General features: G+C 44.7%; 1 protein-coding gene across 1 annotated transcript in view; it reads right to left on the reverse strand.

Annotated features, from left to right (window-relative positions):
- The window catches only part of NDUFS4 (NADH:ubiquinone oxidoreductase subunit S4), a 52,303-nt gene extending 29,099 nt beyond the window's left edge, over positions 1-23,204 (reverse strand). Inside the window, exon 1 of the mRNA XM_036410452.1 lies at positions 23,067-23,204. Within this exon, the coding sequence (XP_036266345.1) occupies positions 23,067-23,161 (95 nt within the window). The 5' untranslated portion in view covers positions 23,162-23,204. The remainder of the gene's footprint in view (positions 1-23,066) is intronic.
- Between the last annotated feature and the right edge of the window lie 652 nt (positions 23,205-23,856).

Below are 23,856 nucleotides of genomic sequence, written 5' to 3' on the forward strand. Positions count from 1 at the left end.
AGGCAGCACCCCCCTGGCCAGCTGGGAGGGCACTGGTGGGTCATCCAGGGACACCACATGTGGCAGAGAAGCTCCCCTGATTTGTGAGCAAAACAAATGGTTGCTGTTGTTTTAAGCAGGTGAGTATTGGGGTAGTTTGTGTCTAATGACAGGCAGCAAAAACATCCCTATAAATATTTGAATATGGCTTTATAAACGTTAAAACTGAACCAGTAACTTCAAAGGACCAGAAATGATTGGCTGGACTTTTAGGCAAAGTACAATTCTTAATCCTAAGGAATTAAGAAATCAATTAACGCTCAGCCTTTTCATTAAACCCAACTATGTTTGCTGACAATTTATTGAAAAACTAGAAACCCGATGCATGAAGACTCATGCGAGAGTGGGCCTCCCTTCCCCTGGCTGCCGCAGCTCCTTCGCGCTGGCAGAGCTGCCTCTCCCCTCAGGCTCGGGGCCGCCTTTCTGTCCAGAGGCCCGGAGCAGCTGGGGCGGTGTGGCACGCCTGTGTCATCGCCACGGCTCTGATGCAAGCGTCCCGCCTCATCCCCAGCTGCTCAGCACTGTGTATGCAAATTAAGCCACCATCTTTGTTGGGTTAATTTGTATACTCACTCCTGATTGGCTGGTGGGCATCACAAAGGTGCAGTCAATTAGAATGTTACTATTTTATTAGGTAGATGAATGAACCCAAATTCACATTAAATCAGCAAGTGTTCAGCTCCATACTAAACTGTAAGAAAATATTACTAAAAGTCCTAACTGAAATAATAAAATATAATACATACACAGTTTTTATGTCACAATAATTATCTCAGGCTTAAAATATGTTGATATATAGGGCCCTGGCTGGGTAGCTCAGAGCATCATCCTGATAGGGCAAGATTGTGGGTTTGATCTCTGGTTAGGGTATAGGCAAGAATCAAACAATGAATTCATAAATAAGTGGAACAAATTGATGTTTCTCTCTTTCTCCTTTTCTTTCTCTAAAATTAATCAACCAATAAAAAATAAATAAATATTATTTTAAAAAAACACAATATTTTTTAAAAACAACAAATCCCTACCACTCTTCCTTTCTCCCTAAAGTCAATAAATAAAAAGTTTTAAAATGTTAATATTGCCCTGGCCAGCATGGCTCAGTTGGTTGAGCACTGATCCATGCACCAAAAGGTCCAAGGTTTGATTCCCAGTCAGGGCACATGCTCAGGTTGCAGGCTCCATCCCTGGTACAGGGCAAGCAGGAGGCAGACAATCGATGTTTCTCTCTCACCAATGTTTCTCTTTCCCTCTCCCTTCTTCTAAAATCAATAAAAAATAAATTGATTCCTGGGTTAAGCATCTTCAAATTGATCTTGAAGCTTTTCAATATCTTAAAACAACAGAGAAAATTTAAATTGTCTTCAACATATTATACTCACTAGAGAGAAGGAAGAAAGAAGTAACTGTTAATGGAAAAATAAACATGAGGGATCAGAATCTATTTTAATGTTCTGGAAATAAAGTGAAGTAAAAAGGGAAGGAAAGAGATCCTACAATTACTTTAGTTAAGTTCACTGGAAATAAGTGCAGATACTTTATAACCTAGTCACAAATAAGTTCTTTGATTCTAATTCATTTATCACAATAACTGCCAATCTTTATGCCCAGTACTCAATCACTTTCAATGTCCACCTGGTCAAGTCAGTGGAAAGCAAAACCTCCCGCTCAGAACTGTCCTTTCCCCACTCTTCCGAGCCAGGTGGACTTGCAGCAGGACTCACAGCAACTGCGCCTCTGGACACCGGCCACGCCAAAACCGTAAACCGATCCTCTGAGAGTCATCCAACAAACGAAGGAAAAATTTGTGCAAGAGGATAAGGGTAATTATGCTCACATACCAGACTTTGAAATGATATTGAGGAGTAATAAGGAGGAGAATGTGGGCAAGGTTTCTGAGGGTGCTAACACAGAAACTGGAGGGCATGATGGAAAATATCAAGGAGAGAAAAACACATCCAAGTTTATAGCACTAGGTTATCAAAATAAACAGGAATAAGGTGAACACAAAGGGAATGAGGAATATAAGTGTCCTGGTGATGACAGTAACTATATCACCAAACACCGCAAGCACATGACAAGTTCTCACTTACTAACGGCTCAATTACTAAGCTATCCTGGTTTGGAATGCCTTGAAGGAAGGAACTGAGTTGCTTGTTCTTTGGCATGTCTTCTAAATAATTGGAAGCAAATTTACCACAAAGATGTCAATTGTTAATCTACAAATTAATTATAATAACAGAAATTCCAACAGAATTTTTATAAAATGATTGTCAAAAGGAAGAAAAAATTCACAAAAATAACCAAGAAAATGTGAACAACTATAAGGTAAGATTTGCCTTGACAGCTAATATGATACAGTAACTAAAATATGGTATTGGAATAGGCACAGATACACAGGTCAAATAAGCAGTACAGGTCAGAATAAAAATCAAATAATAAGATAGGTCAGAGTCTATAGTATAATCTGTACATCAGTAGATAATAAAATTACAATTTCCAATCAGTGGTCAAAAGCTAGACTACTGAAAAAATAACACTGAGACAAATGGCTATTCTTTCATGGAAGAGAAACGTTTGAATCTCAAAAAATATTTACATCAGATACCAAAGACTTCTTACATGGATTGACAGATGCACAAACACAATGAGTTGTGTTTGTAAATTACTGGAATAAAATATAAGAATTCTTTATACATTTTAGGATGAAGAGTTTTTTTTAATAAGAAATAATACCCACAAAATGCAAAAGAAAAATAACTTCTGGACAACAAAAGGCACTATAACTAAATAAGGAAATATCAGAGGTAATAAGTATAACACACATAGCAGACAAAAGACTAATATGTAGAGTATATAAAGAACTCTTAGAAACCAAGACAGAAATTAGCCAAAAAAGGGAGAACAGCATATATATATATAAACATGGCAGATGTTAATACCAATTACATCAACAATCACTTTAATTGACAATGGTCTAAATAAACTAACTGAAAGAGAATGTGTCAAAGTGGATTAAAAATGAAAATCAAGACCCAACAATTATATATGTTGCCTAAAAAAATCCCATTTTAACTATAAAGACAGATAGATTAAAAGTAAAGAGAGAGAAATAGAGAGAGGCCATGATAACAGTAATTAAATCTTAGTGCAGTAGTCATATTCTCAAAGAGAACTTCAAACCAACAAAAAAAATTACTAAGAATAAAGAGCAGTTTTCCAAGAAGACATGAACAATCCTTGAGGTACACAAGCCAAACAAGAGAATGTTAAAATATGTGAGACAAAAACTGAAAGAACTCTGTGCAAGGAGAAACAAACAAATCCATCACTGAGCTGGAGCCTGCACACTGCTCTGCAGCACTGACAGAGCCAGCAGGCAGAACATCAGTGAGGACATAGCTGAACTGAACAGCCCATCAATTAACCGGATTTAATTGACATTTATGGAATGCCTCATCCAACAACAGCAGAATACATATTTGTCTCAAGCTCTCATGGCACACTTACCGAGAGACCACATTCTGGGCTATAAAATGCATCTTAACAAATTAAAAGAATAGAAATCAAGCAACGCATGCTCCCAGTCAACAGTGGGAATAAGCTAGAAATCAGTAACAGAAACTGGAAGAGTCCCAATTACTTGGAGATTAAAAAACACACTTCTCAATAATTTATGAGCCAAAGAAGCCTCAAGAGAAATATAGAAATATTTTGAACTAAATGAAAATAAAAACACAACTTTTAAAAAACGTGTGAGATACAGCAAACATAGCATTTAGGAATTTATGGCAGTAAATGCACGTGTTAGAAAAGTCCAAATAAAAATAAAGATTACAGCACACACACACAGCAATTCTACACACGCACATAGAAGGCACCTAGGCTGGTCAGGTTCATGGAGACGGAAAGTAGAGTGCTGGGTGGACAGGATAACGGAGACCTATTATTTAACAGATAGAGGTTCAATTTTGGAAGATGAAAAAGAGTGCTAAAATATATAGTGGTAATGGTCGCACAACAATAAGAACATACTTAATGTTACTGTACTTCAAAATCATTAAAATGATAAAATTTTTATTATGTCTACCTTACCAATAAAATTAAAAACAATATGCCTTGTGAAGGAACTGTGAAGCCCCGGTACACACCACTAATGAGGAGGAGCACCCAAAAGTTTGTCAGAGATGAACAAGATTTATAACTTTGCTTAGAGAAAGCCTATTCATGTATGTATGTATGGAGAAGTATTCTGTGTGTGTATGTATATCACTCTTCATGAACTTTCAGAAGACCAAATGGAAGGTGTTAAACTTCAATATGATTATTTGTCCTCATGTAGCATATTTTCCCAAATCATACACTTTTTAAGAACTTCTAGTGCATGTGTATGTAATACAAAATAGGTGACACTTTGTTATCTATTTTAACAGCAATTACAAGCTTTTTGCATTTGCATCATTACTCAACACGTTTTACACAAAAAGAGTTGAGAATTTTGAACTTTCACTAACAGATTTATGTTACAAATAAGCAAACCGTTAATATACTATAAAAATGTAATGTGCAAACCAAAGGAAAAGCCAGCCCAGAGGACAGCCCCCTTCAGAATCAGTGTCTTAGTTCAGTCCGGGGGACACCTCAGAGCACTCGGCCCCTCGTGAGATGCCCCTGCCTCCCGGTCTCTGTGCTCCCACAGGCGTGGGCGACAGGCTGAGCACCAGCATTCCAGCCTGCCGCGGTGCACGGAGACTCCTAACCCGGCTCCCTCCAGCCTGCCGTGGGCATGTGGCACAGCACATCAACGTCATTGCAAAATTACTAGTTTTTCCTGTCCCAGCAACCAACAGCGGCAGCCCGGGCCTCGGGGAGGCCAATGGCGTGGGGGCACTCACAGCAAGGACACGCAGCATGAACAAGAAATGAATCGTTATCTGGAGCCACGGGAGTTTGGGGTTTGCAGGCTGACTGATAAAGCTTGCTGTGCAAGGAACGCCATACGAGAACGTAAGCTGCGTGTCTGTTCCACATGGACTGTGTGAGGGTGGGAGTATTAGAGATTGAGAGTTCACTACTTTCAAGTGAAGCAAGATGTCACTGTTAAAAGGCTACATTTTTTGGTCTTTAAGAGCAACATAATTTATTTTCTTATGCCTTCAAAGGTTAAAATGTGTCAAAATCCATTATGTAAGTTGCTTCCTATCAGCTTAATACTACTGTTTCATCTTGGACAGCTTCCCTAATTTTTTTTAAAGACTATGCATTTTATCTTTATTCATCTTCACTTTGAATTATCCCAACTTGTTGCTTATTTACTTCAGTTCAGAATCTTTTGCTTTAAAACTTCTGCCATAAAAACCACTGGAATAATGTATATATCATAAACATATTTAAAATGAAATAAGCAATACATTTTATCACAAAAATGATGCTGAATTTATAGGACATGAGCGTTGGACAGACCAGCCTTCACCATCTAGCAGTGTCACATCAAAGACGAAGCTAGCTGATAGGTATTTGTTCTCCAACTTAGAAATGAGTATCTGTCCAGGGGCAAATAAATCGAGCACTCAGGGGCATACTGTTTTTTAAAGGCTGATGAGATTACATGATTAAAAAATACATTTAGAAGAAAAAAATCACCAATATACATAGATTTTTTAAACTTCATGAAACAATTTGGGAAGACGGTCACAGTAACTGCAGTCAGCCCAGTCATTTAAAACTCCGGATCTGCGCTTAGGACAATGTGACCGATCGTGAACAATTGCTTCACAACACCACAGTTCTACTTCCTGGTCTGCACACTGAGGCCACATCCCTCCAGAACGGCGGTACCTGGCAGGGAGCGCTCACTTCTTCCTCCCCGGGCACAGGCAGGACCAGCTCCTACAGTGGCAAGAGGGGAGGAACCCTACCAAACATGAACTCGTAACACTTCTTTTCCAGATTTTCTCTAAAAAACGTGAACAGCCACCTTCCTTGTTCTGCCCAATTAACCACAAAGTGCTCCCAATCCCCCAACCCCCACCCCGCCCCCAACCCCCAGCCCGCTCTGCTCCTGTCAATCCTCTCCCTGGACTTAGGGAACAGTCACCTGCATGCCAAGTCAGCACAGCCCAGCATGCACTGCTCTCCCTGAAACCCGCATGGCTGACAGTAATTTATCTCAAAAAAGAAAAGTGTTTAGGGAGCAAGCACCATATTTATCATTCGCTTTCAAATAGCTTAGGTAAAAAAGAACACAATTATATGTGCAATTTGCTCATATATATCATGCATATATATACACATATACTCAGATACATACATTTTGCTTATCTATTACACATATAATGCATAAAGGCCAAAACCAACAAGATATTAACAATGTCAAATCTAGGTGGTGGTGTTAAATCTATGATCAAGTTGCACATATAAATATATTCTTTTTCATTGCACTCTTTTTTCTAGGTGTAAAGATTTTAATAAGAAGTTGTAAAATTAAAAACAAACTGAAAAATATGATGACTACTAGTTTCATTTGTAGAAAATGGAAAAGCATAAGAATGTACTTGCCAAGTGTGAGAACTAGTAGCAGTGGTTTCTTGCGGGGCGGGAGAGCAGTGGTGAATGAGCAGATGGGTCAAAGATGAGAGGAAGATCTGCATATAATTTACATACATGAGACTGCTGTATTGTTTATTCAAAATAGTACACTGAAAAGTAACACTGGCCGCATTTTTACTCACTGCGTATAGTTCCTCTGAGGATTAAATGAGACAATGCATATAAAGCTTTAGCAAGTACTTGGCACTCGGTCAAGGCTCAATAAATGTCAGCTAGTCCGGAACATCTAACGTGCACAAGTCATTCCACCCACACCCTCAGGGCGGTTCGCTACCTCTCCCGAAGAGGCGACTACGGACATGATTGCAAATATCTCCACCAAAATCCGAATCATGAGGGCGTATTGGCATAAATCAAGACTGAATTGTCTTCTTGGACAGAATGAGTAGAATCGGAAAGACGGCAGGCACCGCTGAACCGGGGCACAGTGGAGCACGCTCAGCGCTGGCCTTCCGGAACACACTCCAGCTCAGCGCCGCTAAGCCTGCCATCCCCACCGCAAGGAAGACAGTGCGCCCGCCTGGCCGGTCCTGCCACCTGCCTCCTGCTGCTGTTTACCGTCAGCGAGACCATTCCCTGCACAGGGCTGGGAGCCGCCTGGTCACGGACGCCCTGCTCACTGCCCTGCCTGACCACAGACCGTGCTCTCATCAGAACTGATCACCCACCTTTACAGTTTGTCAAGGTGTCACCTCATGAAGCTGCTGAGATTAAATGAGATATAAATGATGAGCTGCTAGCACTGTTCCTGATACACTCCAGGTAAAATTATTCCCAATCGTCACTATTACTTTTAAGAAAATAATGTTGTTAAACTAACAATTAGATTCCACTTAGATGTTTCAAATGTTTATTAGTTTAACCCAGAAATGGATCCCAGTTCTAAGATATGGACTCAACTACAAAAAAAAGCTCAGATTAAAAATAATCAAACAATAATTTATTTCCCGAAATAGCTACAGTAGATGTTTGTTACTTATGACCTACTTTAGAGCAATTATTTTTTTAAGTAAGTCATAAATTAAGGAAAGATTTCATAATAGATCTAGTTAGCAAAGCAGTGTCCCTTTGAAATATGGGGTTTTTAAAAAATAATTCATGTCTATAAACTGGAGACCTATTAATTTATTTAAATAATCTTTAAAAATTGTTTAAATAGGATTTAAACAAATTAAATAAAATTCAAAAAAATTTTAGAAGTATAAAATGCAATCTAGACTTTAAAACCTCATAAATGTAACAAAACAAAGTATGTGCAGACAAGTGCAAAAAAGCCATATCAATGCAAAGACACACAACTACCCTTCCAGCTGTTAGCTTACTGAAGAAAGTAGCTTCCTTATTAACAGTTTTACAGCCCTTCATATCATTTAAGAAAAACGTAAGATTTATCCAAATACAGTCATAAAACTGTCGACTATTAGACCTGGATAGAGTAACTAAAGCTCCCAGTAACTAAAACACCTAATTTTACAACTTTCAGTAAGTATTGTCAGCATTATATATGCAATTTTATTTCAACCACAAAACTAATACAAGACAATGAGACATGAAACCAGTACTTTTTCCATTGATTTTCCAAAACATTTCACCTTTTAAAAATATATTCACCTAAAGAAATTAAAGTATAATTGATATTTAATAGTATATCAATTTCAAGTGTATAAGGATGCCACACTTGCAACTACTGTGAAAAGAGCACCACAGTGAGTCTAGTTACTACCTGTCACCATACAATTACAATATTTTTTCTTGTGATGAGAACTTTTAAGATCTACTCTCTTAGCAATATGCAATGCAGAATTATTAACTATAATTACTATGCTGTGCCTAAAGAAGATGTCTTCTTAAGATATTTTGGCTACGCTGACGAATAATCCAGTCAATAAAATACTCTTTGAAGAGAAGTTTGCAAGACCTGGTAGAGTTAATACTTAATGACCAAAAAATAGTGCACCTATGTTCAAAGGGCCTGGTGAACTCAGCTGATCCTATACATTGAGAAAGCACACCAAGATTCTAATTCCTAGCCCAATTCATCAAACATCTATTAAAACATCTGCTACATCTTCTGCACAATGCTACACCCAGGAGCTGGCTCCGAAGATTCTACTGGGGGAAAGCAAACATGTAAGCAATGGCTCCAATGTCGCTGCCTTGAATGCTGGTGGTAGTTTCTATGATACAGATACACAGGTGCTTTGCCATGCAAGGAGGAGCACTGTGCGGGGGGGCCGGAGGGTGGAGGGGTGAGGCAAGCTGTCAGGGGGAACGTCCTGTGCTGCCCAGTTACTTTGTTTCCATTGAGCATCCACTATTACAGGGTGGAGAAGGGAGTTAAAAAAACATTTGCATATTAAGTCACACATTTAGTGCCTATTATGTATGGTACAGTCTTGACAAATGTGTTCATAGCTCATTTTTAAATTAGGTATAACACCACAAAACCAGTAATTTAGATTTTGGTTGAAAAGTCATGAGTTCTTTATTCATTTATTTATTTTAAAAGCTTATTTTCCCACCAATGCTTATTTTGTCTCTTCCCAACTCCCTCCCAGTAAATTAAACAAAATGGTAAAATTTAACAACATCTACAATATTCCAAATGCCCTAAATCTTAATAGATTCCGTTTTGTATTTGCTTTTATCTCTAATAGAGATAAATAAAACAGAACAAATTTAACTAATTAAGTAAAATCATTTCATTTGTTTAATGTTAATCCTCAATCTCAAAAGGCAGAATTTATTCTGTATATCAAGCACTCTGCCATTCCGATATCTGTAGTATAATAGCTACACAGCAATCCAGTACAGAGAAAAATATTACTTTACTACTGGTAATTATTTAAATTTGCAATATCTTTCCATCTTTCCCATTATTTTTTTGATGGAAAACATTAAATCCCAGTAAAATCCCAAATCACACAAAAAGTTTTCTGTTTAATAAACACTGCCTTAAGATAAAGTCACCAACACTATTACTCAACACTAGAGGCCCGGTGCACGAAATTCATGCACATTAAAAGGGAATTAATTAGAGGAAATATTTTAATATTGCTATTTGCCCTTTCTCTATAATAGAAGTGTCAGAGATGAAAAAAAATTAATAAGATGCTATGAAAACCTTCCTCTTGTCAGAGTCTGGGGCACGCTGCAGGATCCAGAGTCAAGTCCCTGTCCACCCATGTGCACCTCAAAATTGTGTGAGACCCAGACCAGGCCGGCCCCACCTCCACTGGGCAAGATTCAGATCCAGCTGGCACTGCCCCTGTCAGACCCTGCAGGGTGGGGGTGCAGCCTCAGGTCCCCTGGCCCAGCACTGGGGTGGGGGGGCACGGCCTGAGGTCCCCCTGTCCGGGATAAAGGGTACGGCCTGAGGTCCCCCATCAAGCCCCGCCCCAGGCGGGGTGTGTGGCCTGAGGTACCCTCTAAAGCTCCCCTGGACAGGGGGCGCGGCCTGAGGTCCCCAGTCAAGCCCAGTCAAGGCGCAGCCTCAGGTTCCTGCTGATCGCTCATTATGGGAACCCTGCCTCAGCTGTGGGCACAGCCACCTTGTGATGGTGTGACAGTTATTTGCATATTACCTCTTTATTATATAGGATAAGGAAGAAGCAGGTGCATCAATAAAACCGTAAAAGTCATCACTTTTCAGTGATCTGTAACACCAATGTCTCAAATGCTGTCCTGCTTAGAAGATGCTATTTTTAAAATTTCTGTATTATTTCATAATCAAAGGTGTGCACAGATGTTTACTGCACGTCAGCTGCACGCTGATTGATGTGCTATGCTGTAAGCACAGAGGTGAAGAGGAAACAGCTCCTGCCCTTGAAGAACTAAGTCCAGTGGGAACCCAGAGAAGGAAAGCGAGCCCCATGAAGCCTGAGTCCGGCAGAGGCAGCTCGGGCTCCAAGACCACACCGAGGCGGTGACTTCAAACAGTGCTCCGAGAAAGCCCTGTGCCAGGCGCCACAGCAGGCGCACTGAACCTAAAGAGACAAAGGGTGCGGAGGAGAGGGGCAGGGAGACAAAGGGAAAGCAGAAGAAACTGTCCACTCGAACCTCACTGGTGAGAGCGAGCACGCGCCAGGATCACAGGCGGTTCAGGACCACTGAGCACACGGGACTGGTGCGAGCAGGAATGGACAGAGGACGAGAGCAGGAGGCAGGAGGCACCTGCACCGAGCAGCGAGGCCTGCACCCGCAGGCTTAGGAGAGAAATGACGCGTGGAGGCCGTTAGGGAGCAGAGGACTGCGGCTGCAGTCAGGATGGACGCGGAATGAGCGTCAGGAAGGCGAGCACGAGGCCTGGACGGCTAACTGACAGGCCCGAGAGGAGATGAGGATGCTCCATGGGTTCCTGGCCGAGATAACGGTGGCGGTGGAGGAGATGATCATCAGATTGTGTCAGGTGTGCTGTGACGGACACACCTGAGATGTCCTGGTTGGTTCTAAGAGTATAAGATTCAATAAAAGGATACAGAGTCACATCTTACATGAAGAGCAGGCCCTGAAGCCAGAGCATTAGGCAAAAACTGCATATATAAAATTATCTTTGTAAACCCTTTAGAAAGCTCCCCGTGGAGACCCACTCCTATCTCCTCTAGCACTGGGACTCATTGTGTGTCTTTGGTTGAGTGCTAAATGATCAGTAGGTAGAATAATGAGAGAATTAACCTGGATTTCTAAATGTTTTAAAAATATTTTCTGCTCGTTCAGTTGCCATGTGTATGTGCTGACTTCCCTGAGTGGGCAGTGAGGTCAATGCACGTGAAGCACACACGTGGTGGTGTCAGGGGCAATAGGGGGGCGCTCAGGTCACGGTGGATGATGAGAGACAGAGAGAGCACTTTGGCACATCATCACCGCGCTGGTGGGCGGACACAACTCCTTTCCGTCTCTTAGGGTCCCGGAGGTCCTGCAGAGCCAGCCTCCAGGCCCCCACCATGTGTCAGCCAGGCTGGTCCTGCCACAGGCTCCGGCGAGAACTGCTTCTCGTCTTCGCAGCTGTGCGACGCTCTGGATCTCTGCCTCCACACTGGCATTTCCCGCTCCTGACTCCTCCCACATGTGTCTCCGAGGAACCACTGTGATTACATGAGCCTATGGGATAATCCAGGATAACCTCTCAAGAGATTCTGCTTGCCCTGGGTGGTTTGGCTCAGTGGATAGAGCGTCGGCTTGCAGACTAAAGGGTCCCGAGTTCGATTCTGGTCAAGGGCACATGCCCAGGTTGTGGGCTCAATCATCAATGAAGTTTCTATCTCTCTCTCCTTCTCCCTTCCTCTAAAGGCAATAAAAAATTTTTTTTAAAAAGAGAGAGAGAGACGCAGTTTAGTCATATCTGCAAAGTGCCCAGGTTTGGAGGATTAGGATGAACACACTGGGGCGGGTTATTCAGCACAGAGAGTGTGCAAAGAGTAAAGATACGGGTCAATCTCAAGCTCTCACACTGAACGGTGGGGCCACACAAACTCATCTGGCCATTATGCTTCCTAACAAATATATATTTATATGTTACATGTATTCACGTGTATATAAACTTCATGTAACATAAAACATTTATTTACATAAAGAGCTAAGTATCAGACTCAAACACTGACAGTTCAAGGAGTGGGCAAAAGATGGACACTCAGAGGGAGCTGAGAAGGAAAAACAAATAGAAGTCAAAGGATGAGTTTTTCAAGTAGGAGAAAGTCATCGTTTGGGACTGCAAAGGTCACGCTAGAAGCACTGAGCAGAGTCTATTCATTTAGCAACAGAGTCACTGTCAACCTTGATGAAAGCTATTTCGGTAGAATGATGGATGCTGAAAATAGACTGCATGGAACTGCGGAGTGCATGGGAGGTCACAATCTGGAAAAAGCCAGGTGTGGATCCTTCTTTTAGAGACTCATGAATAAAATGCTTTTCGTAAACAGGAAAAAAATCCAAGATGCTCTGATAACCCAGAAAGAGGAACTAGAATCTAGGAAAGAATTGTGAACAAAAAGAAAAGGTGGAGAAGGAAGAAAGGAACAGGAAGAGAAAGAAAAGAAAAGAAGCCACAAAAGAAAGGATGATGATGATGGTGGTGGTGGTAATGATGATAGTGATGGTGATGATGAGGATGATGAGGGTGATGAGGATGATGATGATGATGTTACTATTACAATTTATTAGGCACTTAGCATCTGCCAGGCACTGCCCTCAGGACTTTACAGGCTGTATGAGACAGATTAGTATGCCCATGTTATAAAACAGAAAACAGACCCAAAGGAGGCAGCGGTAGGACATATCAGAGCCAGGACTCACATGCTGGGAGGGCTGACTTCAAAACGTGTGCTGCTGACTGTGATGTTGCACTGAGATGAAGGATCCAATAGAGTAGCTCAAGTATGAGAAAGCTAATACAGCCATGGCTAATATCAGGAGTTAACAGAAAATCTCTGCAAATAGTTTGACCCAAAGCTAGAGTCAAAGACAATAGTGAGAGATTACTAAGGGAATTGGCCACATCAACAGTTTGAACTCAAAGCCAAAAGATTCTATTTAGGGCCAAAATTAAAACTTGAGCCCCAAGGAGGGGCCCCTCACAAGCAGTAGCGCAGGTATACTGGAATCATGAGTAACATGTTTAAGGCCCAGTGAGGGCCGAGGAAGCTGAAATCTGTGCAATGACCTCCGATGAGCTGCATCCATCCTGGTGCTATCTATGCACTGAACCGGTGGGAACGCACTAACAAGACAGAAGACAAGGCTACCCCACAGCCGTCAGTCAGAGACGTGGGGGGGGGAGGGGGGAAGGAGCCCAAAAGGGAGCCGCAGGAAAAGTCTCCAATGTGAACCTTAGGCAGTGTCAGTGCAGAGGAAACACCTGCCCGCCAGCGGAGGAGACGGTCTAGGTTGCAGGCCACTGGCCTCACCTGTTCCCTTCTCACACACACTTTGCAAGGAAATCCTGTGTGCTAGGGTGTTTACACATACACAGTCCCTGGTCAACCACACGGGGCAAAAGTATTCTGCCATCACCAATTCTTTATAAACACTGAATTTACAGGTGGAACCACCTCCTCCCTGCAGTGCTTCTATTATTAATTACAGTTAAGGAAGCTGAGAGACCTCAGCTTCTGATCTTTGTCGTGGCCTTTGGCATATTGGTGAATAAAGCAAATTCCATAAATGAGCTATTTATAACCCCAGGAATAGAGTAACAGATTAAACAATATAATTGTCAGTAGACATACCATGTTTATGGACTGGAAGCCCCAACATAGTAGAAATGACAACTCTCACCTAGCTGGTGTTGCTCAATGGTTGAGTGTCGACCTATGAACCAGGAGGTCATGCTTAGACTGCAGGCACGGCACATGTCTGCAGGCTTGATCCTCAATGGGGGAAGTGCAGGAGGCAGCAGATCCATGATTCTCACTGATCACTGATGTTTCTATCTCTCTCTCCCTTCCTCTCTGAAATCAATAAAAAGTTTAAAAAATGGCAACTCTCCTCAAATTATTTATAGCCTTCAAGCAATGCCATTCAAAGTCCACCCGGATTTTTTACAGCTATAGATAAGCTTTTTCTAAAATTTACAAAAATAGAAAGGCAAGGAAGCTAAAAAAGTGTTGAACAAGAAGGAAATTGGAAGAATCACAGCTACTCGATTACAATACATATAATAAATAATAAATCTATATAATATAACAATCTATATAATAAAACTCTAATATGCAAATTGAACGGGGAAAGGACCAGTCGCTATGATGCACACTGACCACCAGGGGACAGACGCGATGCAGGGAGGCAACAGGCGACAGTGACCAGGGGGCACCCCCCCCCCCCCCCCGCCTCCCCCTGTTGACTGCCAGTTGGACATTCCCCGAGGGCACAGGCTAGGCTAAGGCCTCCCCCCCCCCCGCCCCCGACCCCCCCCGCATGAATTTCATGCACTGGGCCTCTGGTTTACTATAAAACCATAGTAATCATGACGGTGTGGTATTGCCAAAGGGATCTAGATCAACGGAACAGAGTAGAGAATATAAAAACAGACTCACACAGATGTAGCCAACTGATTGCTGACAAATGTACAAAAGCAAGTCAAGGAAAAGGACAGTCTTTACAATAAACAGTAGTAGAGCAAGTGTACATCAACATGCAAAAAATTTAACCTCAACTTAAATCTCAAACCTTATACAAAAATCCACTTGAAATGGATGATAGATCTGGATGTAAAACATAATACATCAAAACTTCAAGAAGATAATATGGAAAAAAATCTTCATGGTCTAAGATTAGACAAAGAGTTCTTATCTATGAAAACAAAAGTATAATCCATAAAAGAAAAAACCTGGTAAACTAGACTTAATCAAAATTAAAAACTTTTACTTTGTAAAAGGTACTATTAAAAGAACAAAAAGAAAAAAACAGATTGGGAGAAAATATTTGCAAACCATATATATATAACAAAGGACTTGTATCCAGAACATTTTAAGAACTTGCAAAGCTTAACATGAAAATTATATATATAGTTCAAAGAAAAATACTGGCAAAATAGAATCCATTCTAAGGACTACCGAGAGGGAAAGCATTAGGAAATACGGTCATGGATAAAGGGTGCGCGAGCTGGACATGCTAAGTCTGGAGCCCAGACTTGGAGGAGGAATGAGTGATGACTAGTGTCTTCCATTGTCTGAAGGGTTGACCTGTGCGTGGGGAGGGGGTGGTCAGAACTGTTCTATGTAACATTAAAAGGAAACATTATTTATCAATGAGTAGAAGCGTATAGAGGGATTTCTAGGGCTACCAGAAATTTACCATATACTCTACAACTGCTAGGTAATCAAGAAGCAGAAATTTCTAGAGATACTTGCATTAAATGAAGGTGGGACAGGATGATCCTAAATTTTTCAAACATTATGTGAAGGTATCAACTCTATCTTCTAGAGTTAACCTACCAAAGTAGAAAACAACGAACATCATAAAAGATATTCTTTCCTGCCAAAATATCACCATTCACTGCGTAAAAGTAACTATTATAAAGCACTTTAAGTTCCCAATTTTAAAAAAGACTAAATAAATAATAAAATCTTAACAAAAAACATATTGAGAACTATTAAACCTCTACATCACATTTGTACTAAAGATGGTCTTAAATTTAAATTACTAATGTCTAATTAAATCTCATTTCATTAGACTTAAAAGACAAAAGATATAAAAGTAATTTCATGCAAATTTCTGTAAGCATTTTAAAGAAATCTCCTGAAAAAGAAGTGCTCTTTCACACAGAGTGGTAGTCCTCAAAAGAGCCAAAACATCTGCATTCACTTTAAAGCTCATCAAGACAGACTGACATTTTTAGGAGAAGCATATGGCTGCTGAACGGTCATCTAGAACAGAATCTTTTGTCTAGTAAACCCTATTCAAGGTCCATTTACTTATGTATGGAGTGGCTGAATAAAGGGGGAAAACATATTTTTGAGTCCTAGAAAATACAAAGAAATAAACTCTTCCTCTGGCTTTATTAAGGAGGCAGCAAAACATAATACAAAAGCAGCCAGATCTTTACTTTCAAAGACTCTGCTCTCAACATGTGAGACAATTCTAAGAAATCAATGAAACAAAAGAACTCTAGAAAAGCATGAAACTTTCTTAGAGAACTATATCCACCAAATACCACCTCCCTAAAAAAGGCATTTCCATTTTAAAGGGTAAAACACTTTCTTCTTAAAACTTCCAAGGGCAGAGTTCAACAGCTGCGCTATATTAAACCTGAGCCCTTCCAAAAGGAAGAACGAGAGTCTCTGGAGAGAGAGAAACGTGGTCTGCTCTCTCCAAAATTCTCAAAATGCCTGCTCTGCCTCAAAGGAAAGTTTCTCCAAGAAAAAGCCTCTATCCAGTGCCTGGGTGAAAAGCATAAAACTTAATTTAGTCTAGGAAAGTATGCAAAAATGGTAGAATTTGTGTTTCTGGAAATCTCCACCCCTCCCAAGGAAAAATGCATTTTGAGGTCCTTCAAGATACAGCATGGAAACTATTAAAAAAGAAAAATCGTAGTTTTCAGCCCTACCTGCCCATCAGAATGACCATAAAGCTAAGCCTCAACCTAAACTTAGCGAACCGATATACATATCTCAGGACCTAGGCACCTGCATTTCCACGCACACAACAGGTGACTGTGATGCACAGCTAGCGTTTAAAAGCCACTGACACGAATGGAACACGATTCCCATAAAGGAGAAAGTCGGTCTGCTGAGCGGCGGGAAGAAAGGATCACAGCTGAGCAGCTAACTGTCCTAAAGAACCCCAGGTTTTAGTCACTCATCACAATGCTCCTGACAGACAGCAGAGGGTTTGAAATAGAATTCTGCTCTCATGACATTGCTTAAACTCTGCATCTTAAAGGACAAAAGGCCTAAAACAGCTCACTCCACTACCTAAATATTTAGGTGAAAGTAGCTATGAAAAATGTGGCCACTGCATAATTCAGGTGCAGTAAGCTTCCATCAGGCTCTTGGGTAACAGAAAGGAAGTTACAGGAAGAGCGCTGTGCTATATTAACTATCTGACCCCTAAGAAAGCCCGAGGCTTCAGTCCCAGGTAAACTCGGCCACCAACGGGCTGCATTAGCCCTCCTTCGCGTTACACACGGTCCACTGGGCCTGATCGCCAAACCTGAGAAATCGCACGGGGCCGGGGGACTGCTGAGGGAAGCAGAGCAGTGGCGGCAGGACCCAGGAACATTAACCAGCAGAGCCAGCCCTCAGAGGACTGCCAGACCTGGCTGCGTCCGAAAGGCGGCAGAATACAGCAAGTGTTTGTCCTAAGGACCAGGGGAGCAGGGCAACAGGAAATCCCGCTCAGGGCACCTTGTTAACGCGTCCCTGGATGGGTTTTGTTTAAGAGGGTGAGAAAGCATAAATTTCAAGTCACCTATAGAAAGTCTCTCACCAAAAATGTTTACCAAGTTTACAGGAAAAAAATCCTAACCGGAAAACACACACACAGCGACTCGCTGTACAAAAGGAACAATGGAGAGAAGGTAAAGAGCACAGTCTTTCAAAGGACATATTCACTAAGAAGAAGAAATCAGGGCGATGCTGAGGTTTTAATTTTCCTTTCTCAGACATGACATCGCTCACTGCACAGTCCCATTCCTGGGGCGGCTAAGTCAGACTGCTTCCCAGTAAAGCAGGGCATTCCCGGCGCTATTGGGGGCTCAGGTCCAGACCACGGCAATAAAGCAGCGCTCACAATAAAGCCAGTTGTGATCTTTCGGCCGGTGGAAGGCCTTGCCTCAATTTGCAGAAAGCACAACATCTGTGAAGCACAATAAAGCCACGCGCAATAAAACACAGCATGCCTGTAAACCGAAAAATCTGTTGCTTCGCCGGTATGTTTCCTCATCCATGCATCCAAAAAGCCAGGGGCTGTCACAACGAAACCACCAGACTGATGGCCGAACAGGCTGCGCGGGGCGACCAGGCCGCGGGGGGTTAGTGAGGGGCGGCCAGGACACAGGGGGGTTAGTGAGGGGCGGCCAGGACACAGGGGGGTTAGTGAGGGGCGGCCAGGACACAGGGGGGTTAGTGAGGGGCGGCCAGGACACAGGGGGGTTAGTGAGGGGCGGCCAGGACACAGGGGGGTTAGTGAGGGGCAGCCAGGCCGGTGGCGGTGGCGGGTTGGGAGGGTGGGGGGTGGTGTCAGGCAGTTGGGGATGACCAGGCTGGGGGAGGGGGTGGTTGGGAGGGAGAGGGCAGTTGGGAGCAACCAAGCCAGGAGGGGGGCAGTTAGGGGCAACTAGGCCAGGAGGCAGAGGCGGTTAGGAGCCAGCGGTCCTGGATTGTGAGGGGGATGTCACAGGGAATGTAAGCAAATATTCCAATCTGTGACCAAGATTAAAGAATATTCAGGTTTAAATTAACATAAATTCATGTTTTATTTAAGTAAGATTTACAAGGTACCAGACACTATTCTAATATTTATTAGTATTAAAGTATGTACTTCTCCTAAGAATTATTCAACAAAAATACTGCTACTGATGAAATAAACCAACTAATTATGAGTATTTTTTAAAAAAAATATATTTTATTTTTTATTTTATTTTATTTTAAAATATATTTTATTGGTTTTTTACAGAGAGGAAGGGAGAGAGATAGAGAGCTAGAAATGTCGATGAGAGAGAAACATCGACCAGCTGCCTCTTGCATACCCCCTACCGGGGATGTGCCCGAAACCAATGTACATGCCCTTGACTGGAATCGAACCTGGGACCTTTCAGTCCGCAGACCGACGCTCTACAGCTGAGCCAAACCGGTTTCGGCTTATCATGAGTATTTTTTAATGAGAAAGATAAGCCAAATGAAAAGCATTAAAAGAACTTAAACCCATTGCAAGCTCACGAAACGTGGCTTTGATGTGCTCCAAGGGCACAAAAGGAGCTGCCGCCAGGCCAGCAGGGTCTGGTTCCCAGCCTGTGTGAAGGGAACCACTGCCCCGCTTCCACATGTCCTAGCTGAGTCTCAAACCCGAGCTGAGACTTCTTCTCAGGGACGCTGTGATACACACAGAACGCTTGCCAACCTCAGGATGTCTTACTCATCAGAGGTTCCTGCAGACTCATAATCTTACACTGCTTATCTAATGCCAAAAAAGAGAAAAAAAGAAAAAAAAGAGCAGCAGGATGGCCTGGAGATTGGAGCACCAAACAGGCCTGGAAAAAGGTCCCGCATCCCTAGTCTCCAGCCCCGCCACCTACAGCTGCTGCGGACCCTAAGGAGCTGTTTGCAGTGAGCACAGCTCAGTCCAAATGCAGAAGGACGAGACAGGCGGTGAGATAAGTGGACACAAATAGGTAAGAGAAACAAACAAAACCACTGTGCCAAATGTCTGGAGTCCTTAGACTTGCTATTTTGAAACGGGATGCCATTTTCAGATTAATATCCCAAATAGTTAAACCTACCCGGACCATCCCTAGGAAAGCCAGGAGTAAGGGGACCTGCAGGCCTTTATCGGGGTTCCCCTCTCCAGTCCGGGCAATCAGAAGCACCCGCAAACCGAGACTCTGCAAGCAGGAGCTCAGCTACTGTACAGGTAAGTTTTCTCTCTCTTGCTTGTGTGCATGTCTTTGGATCTTTTTTGTTTTCCTTTTTCTAATATAGGATAATTATGTTCATAGGTTAATAGCTGCTAACTGCTTCTCTCCTTCTACTGATAGTTTCTTTTCTCCGGTACTTAGTTTTTTTCACTACCCTCCTCCTTCCAAGCGCCTCACTGGTCTACCCTCCCTAACTTTATTCATGTCATCTGAGATGCACACCATTTATTTGCAAATGATTTCCGGACATCCCTGGTTCTCTTTCCACATCCCACCTCTCAGGCCTCCTCACTGGGTGCCAGGGGAGGACGGGCAGAGGATGAGCAGCGAGTCCTGTCTGAGGGCCTTGTCTTCCTCTGGGAGTGAGAGGCGCGTCTTAAGCTCTCATCTCAGAGTGAAAAAGCAGTAAAGAACAAATACATGTATCCTTTGACTTGTGTTTGAAATTTGTTTTTTATAGTGTGAAAGAAAGTCATCTTATGTGACCTAAGTTTTTATTTTCCTTCCAAACCGAACACATCTGCAAGCGGGAAGGCTTTGAATCTGGATAAGCAGTATTAATTATCATCAATGTTTCCAAAATGTAACGTCTTCACTTCAGCTACTTCCATGGCTGGCTGGCAGCCACATTCGGCTCAGCCAGACACCAGGGACCCTTCCAATCTGCCTTCAGCCCAGGGCATCTGCGGATGCATTATTATGTCTAGGAGAACAAGGCTCGGCTGAGTCACCCTGTGCAGTACTTGACCTCAGGGAAATACTTTCCATTCCAAGTCCCCCCGCCCCGCTCAACAGTTAACTGCCGACTCAGTTACCTTCCCCCGTCTGAACATCTTATTTGCCAATGACAGTATTATACCTACAGCGTGTCCCCCAAAAACATACACACACTGTAACAGCTGACAGCTCCATTTTGAAAATAAAATGTATTTTAATAAACACAGCCTTTATAATTATTCAAATTGTGTGTATGCATTTTGGGCGACACCCTATATATCTCTGAACCACCACTTCAAGTCTTTCCCTAACCCAATGACCCCACCCAAACCCACTATTTAAAACCTCAATAAAAATTATCTCCAGCCCAAACCGGTTTGGCTCAGTGGATAGAGCGTCGGCCTCCGGACTGAAGGGTCCTGGGTTCGATTCTAGTCAAGGGCATGTACTTTGGTTGCGGGCACATCCCCAGTAGGGGGTGTGCAAGAGGCAGCTGATCGATGATTCTCTCTCATCCGTGTTTCTAACTCTCTATCGGTCTCCCTTCCTCTCTGTAAAAAAATCAATAAAATATATTAAAAAATTATCTCCAAAAATCCTTCCTAAATGGAGTTCTAACCCTCTGCATTCCCTTTGTACTCACTAACTACGACACTAAGTTAACTGGCATCTTAACCTCTCCCCTTCGCCCCTCACCCTGCCCATCAGTCCATCCAGTGCCTCCATCCTGGGTGCCAGCACTGAGCCGCAGGCAAGACGCACCCTGGCTCACATTCACACCAACGAGCTAGAAACAGCGAGAGGACAGAGCCATCATCGCAGGTAAGAACGCTGGGTATGTCCGTGCTGTCCTGTTAGGGCTGCAATAAATTCAGGAAAATGCGGGAAACGGAGGATTAAGTCATGAAGTCTGTGGTCTCAAAAAAGAAAAAAGAAAAATCACCATCACAAAAAAATGCTTTAAGACAAAACAATAACAGAAACTTCTGAATTATTGCAAGGCTTTAATAAAATTCTGGATGGGGAACCTCCCAGCGTGACCACCAGCCTTTGGAAAATTAACTTCCATATTTTACCCACATCGGCTTCCCACAAATGTCCCTCCCAGGCAGCGGGGCGCATAAAACTGTGTTTCTGTTCAGAAACCTAATCTACCCCCAGATAGGGATGGAAGTGACAGGCCAGCGGTGACCTCACCCCCAGGTGAGGACGGGGTGACTGCACCCCCAGGTGAGGACGGGGTGACTGCACCCCCAGGTGAGGACGGGGTGACTGCACCCCCAGGTGAGGACGGGGTGACTGCACCCCCAGGTGAGGACGGGGTGACTGCACCCCCAGGTGAGGACGGGGTCACAGGCCAGTGGTGACCTCACCCCCAGGGGAGGACGGGGTGACCTCACCTCCAGGTGAGGACGGGGTCACAGATGAGCGGTGACCTCACCCCCAGGGGAGGACGGGGTGAGTGACCTCACCCCCAGGTGAGGATGGGGTGACAGGCCAGCGGTGACCTCACCCCAGGTGAGGACGGGGGTCACAGGCCAGCGTGACCTCACCCCCAGGGGAGGACGGGGTCACAGGCCAGCGGTGACCTCACCCCCAGGTGAGGACGGGGTCACAGGCCAGCGGTGACCTCACCCCCAGGTGAGGATGGGGTGACTGCACCCCCAGGTGAGAACAGGGTCACAGATCAGCAGTGCCTCACCCCAGGTGAGGACGGGGTCACAGACGCAGGGACCTCACCCGAGGTGAGGACGGGGTCACAGACCAGAGGTGACCTCACCCCCAGGGGAGGACGGGGTGACTGCACCCCCAGGTGAGGACGGGGTGACTGCACCCCCAGGTGAGGACGGGGTGACTGCACCCCCAGGTGAGGACGGGGTGACTGCACCCCCAGGTGAGGACGGGGTCACAGGCCAGTGGTGACCTCACCCCCAGGGGAGGACGGGGTGACCTCACCTCCAGGTGAGGACGGGGTCACAGATGAGCAGGTGACCTCACCCCCAGAGGAGGACGGGGTGACCTCACCCCCAGGTGAGGATGGGGTGACAGGCCAGCGGTGACCTCACCCCCAGGTGAGGACGGGGTCACAGGCCAGCGGTGACCTCACCCCCAGGGGAGGACGGGGTCACAGGCCAGCGGTGACCTCACCCCCAGGTGAGGACGGGGTCACAGGCCAGCGGTGACCTCACCCCCAGGTGAGGATGGGGTGACTGCACCCCCAGGTGAGAACAGGGTCACAGATCAGCAGGTGACCTCACCCCGAGGTGAGGACGGGGTCACAGACCAGAGGTGACCTCACCCCCAGGTGAGGACGGGGTCACAGGCCAGCGGTGACCTCACCCCCAGGTGAGGACGGGGTCACAGACCAGCGGTGACCTCACCCCCAGGGGAGGACGGGGTGACCTCACCCCGAGGTGAGGACGGGGTCACAGGCCAGCGGTGAGAAACGGAGGGCCCCGCAGCCCAGCCCCGCGGCCACAGGCCACAGGCCCCTCTCCCGCGCGCCCGGCTCCCCGCGCCCCGGCGGCGCCGCCGCTCCCGCACCTGGGCCCGAGGCCTTGGCCGGGCGCCGCCGCAGAGACCCGCCGGGCGGGGGGACGCCGAGAAGCCGCGGAAGGAGCCGCCGCCCTGTTACCTGCATGGAACCCGGAGGGCGGAGGCCGCCGCCGCCGCGGCCCTGCGGCCCCACAGCGCGCGCCGCAGCGCCTCTGACATTGAGACCGCCGCCATCTTGCCGCCCCGAGCGCCGGACGGGGCGCCGCGAGGGACACGCCTCCTCCGTCCCGGCCGCGGAGCGCGGGGGCGGGGCCAGCGCGGGGGCGGGGTCTCTGATGGGGCGGGGCTTAGCCCTGGGCCCGGTAGGGTCCCCCGCAGGGGCTGGGGCTGGGAGCAGAGGTGGGAGGCTGGGTGGGAGGTAGAGGCACAGCTGCCTGAAGGGCAGACAGTACCCCGTGAAGGGAGAACCGTTTGTTATGCAATGAAAAGACCAAAAGGAAATACTTGAACTTAAACGCTTGCAACTCATCATTTTTTCAAAGGCCTCGGAATAGCAGAAGCCAGAGGCCCTGTTTGGCTCCTGAGAATCTAAGCAGTACCTGTGCAAAGTGCTGCCCGGTGGAGTTCGCAAGCTCCCAGGACCGGCTGTGTTCCCAGGGATGGGCAGTCTGTCGTTGTTACTTAGTTTCAGTACCACGGCTTTTTGACGCGTGGATGTCTGTGAGAAGCTCATGGAACATGACGTGTGATGTCACTGTATTCCCAGTAATTTCTGAACGTGTGATCATAACCCACAGGCACCAAGAAAATTAATGTTCCACCCATCTGAAATAAAAAAAATCATCTTCTGAGACACGTGCTGGAAACGTCTGTCGTATGGGCTCCTGACCTTATGAACAATAAGATTATATATTATACATAGCAGGTTC

The sequence above is a fragment of the Pipistrellus kuhlii genome, unplaced genomic scaffold (assembly GCF_014108245.1).
Source record: "Pipistrellus kuhlii isolate mPipKuh1 unplaced genomic scaffold, mPipKuh1.p scaffold_m20_p_4, whole genome shotgun sequence".
Taxonomy (NCBI): Eukaryota; Metazoa; Chordata; class Mammalia; order Chiroptera; family Vespertilionidae; genus Pipistrellus; species Pipistrellus kuhlii.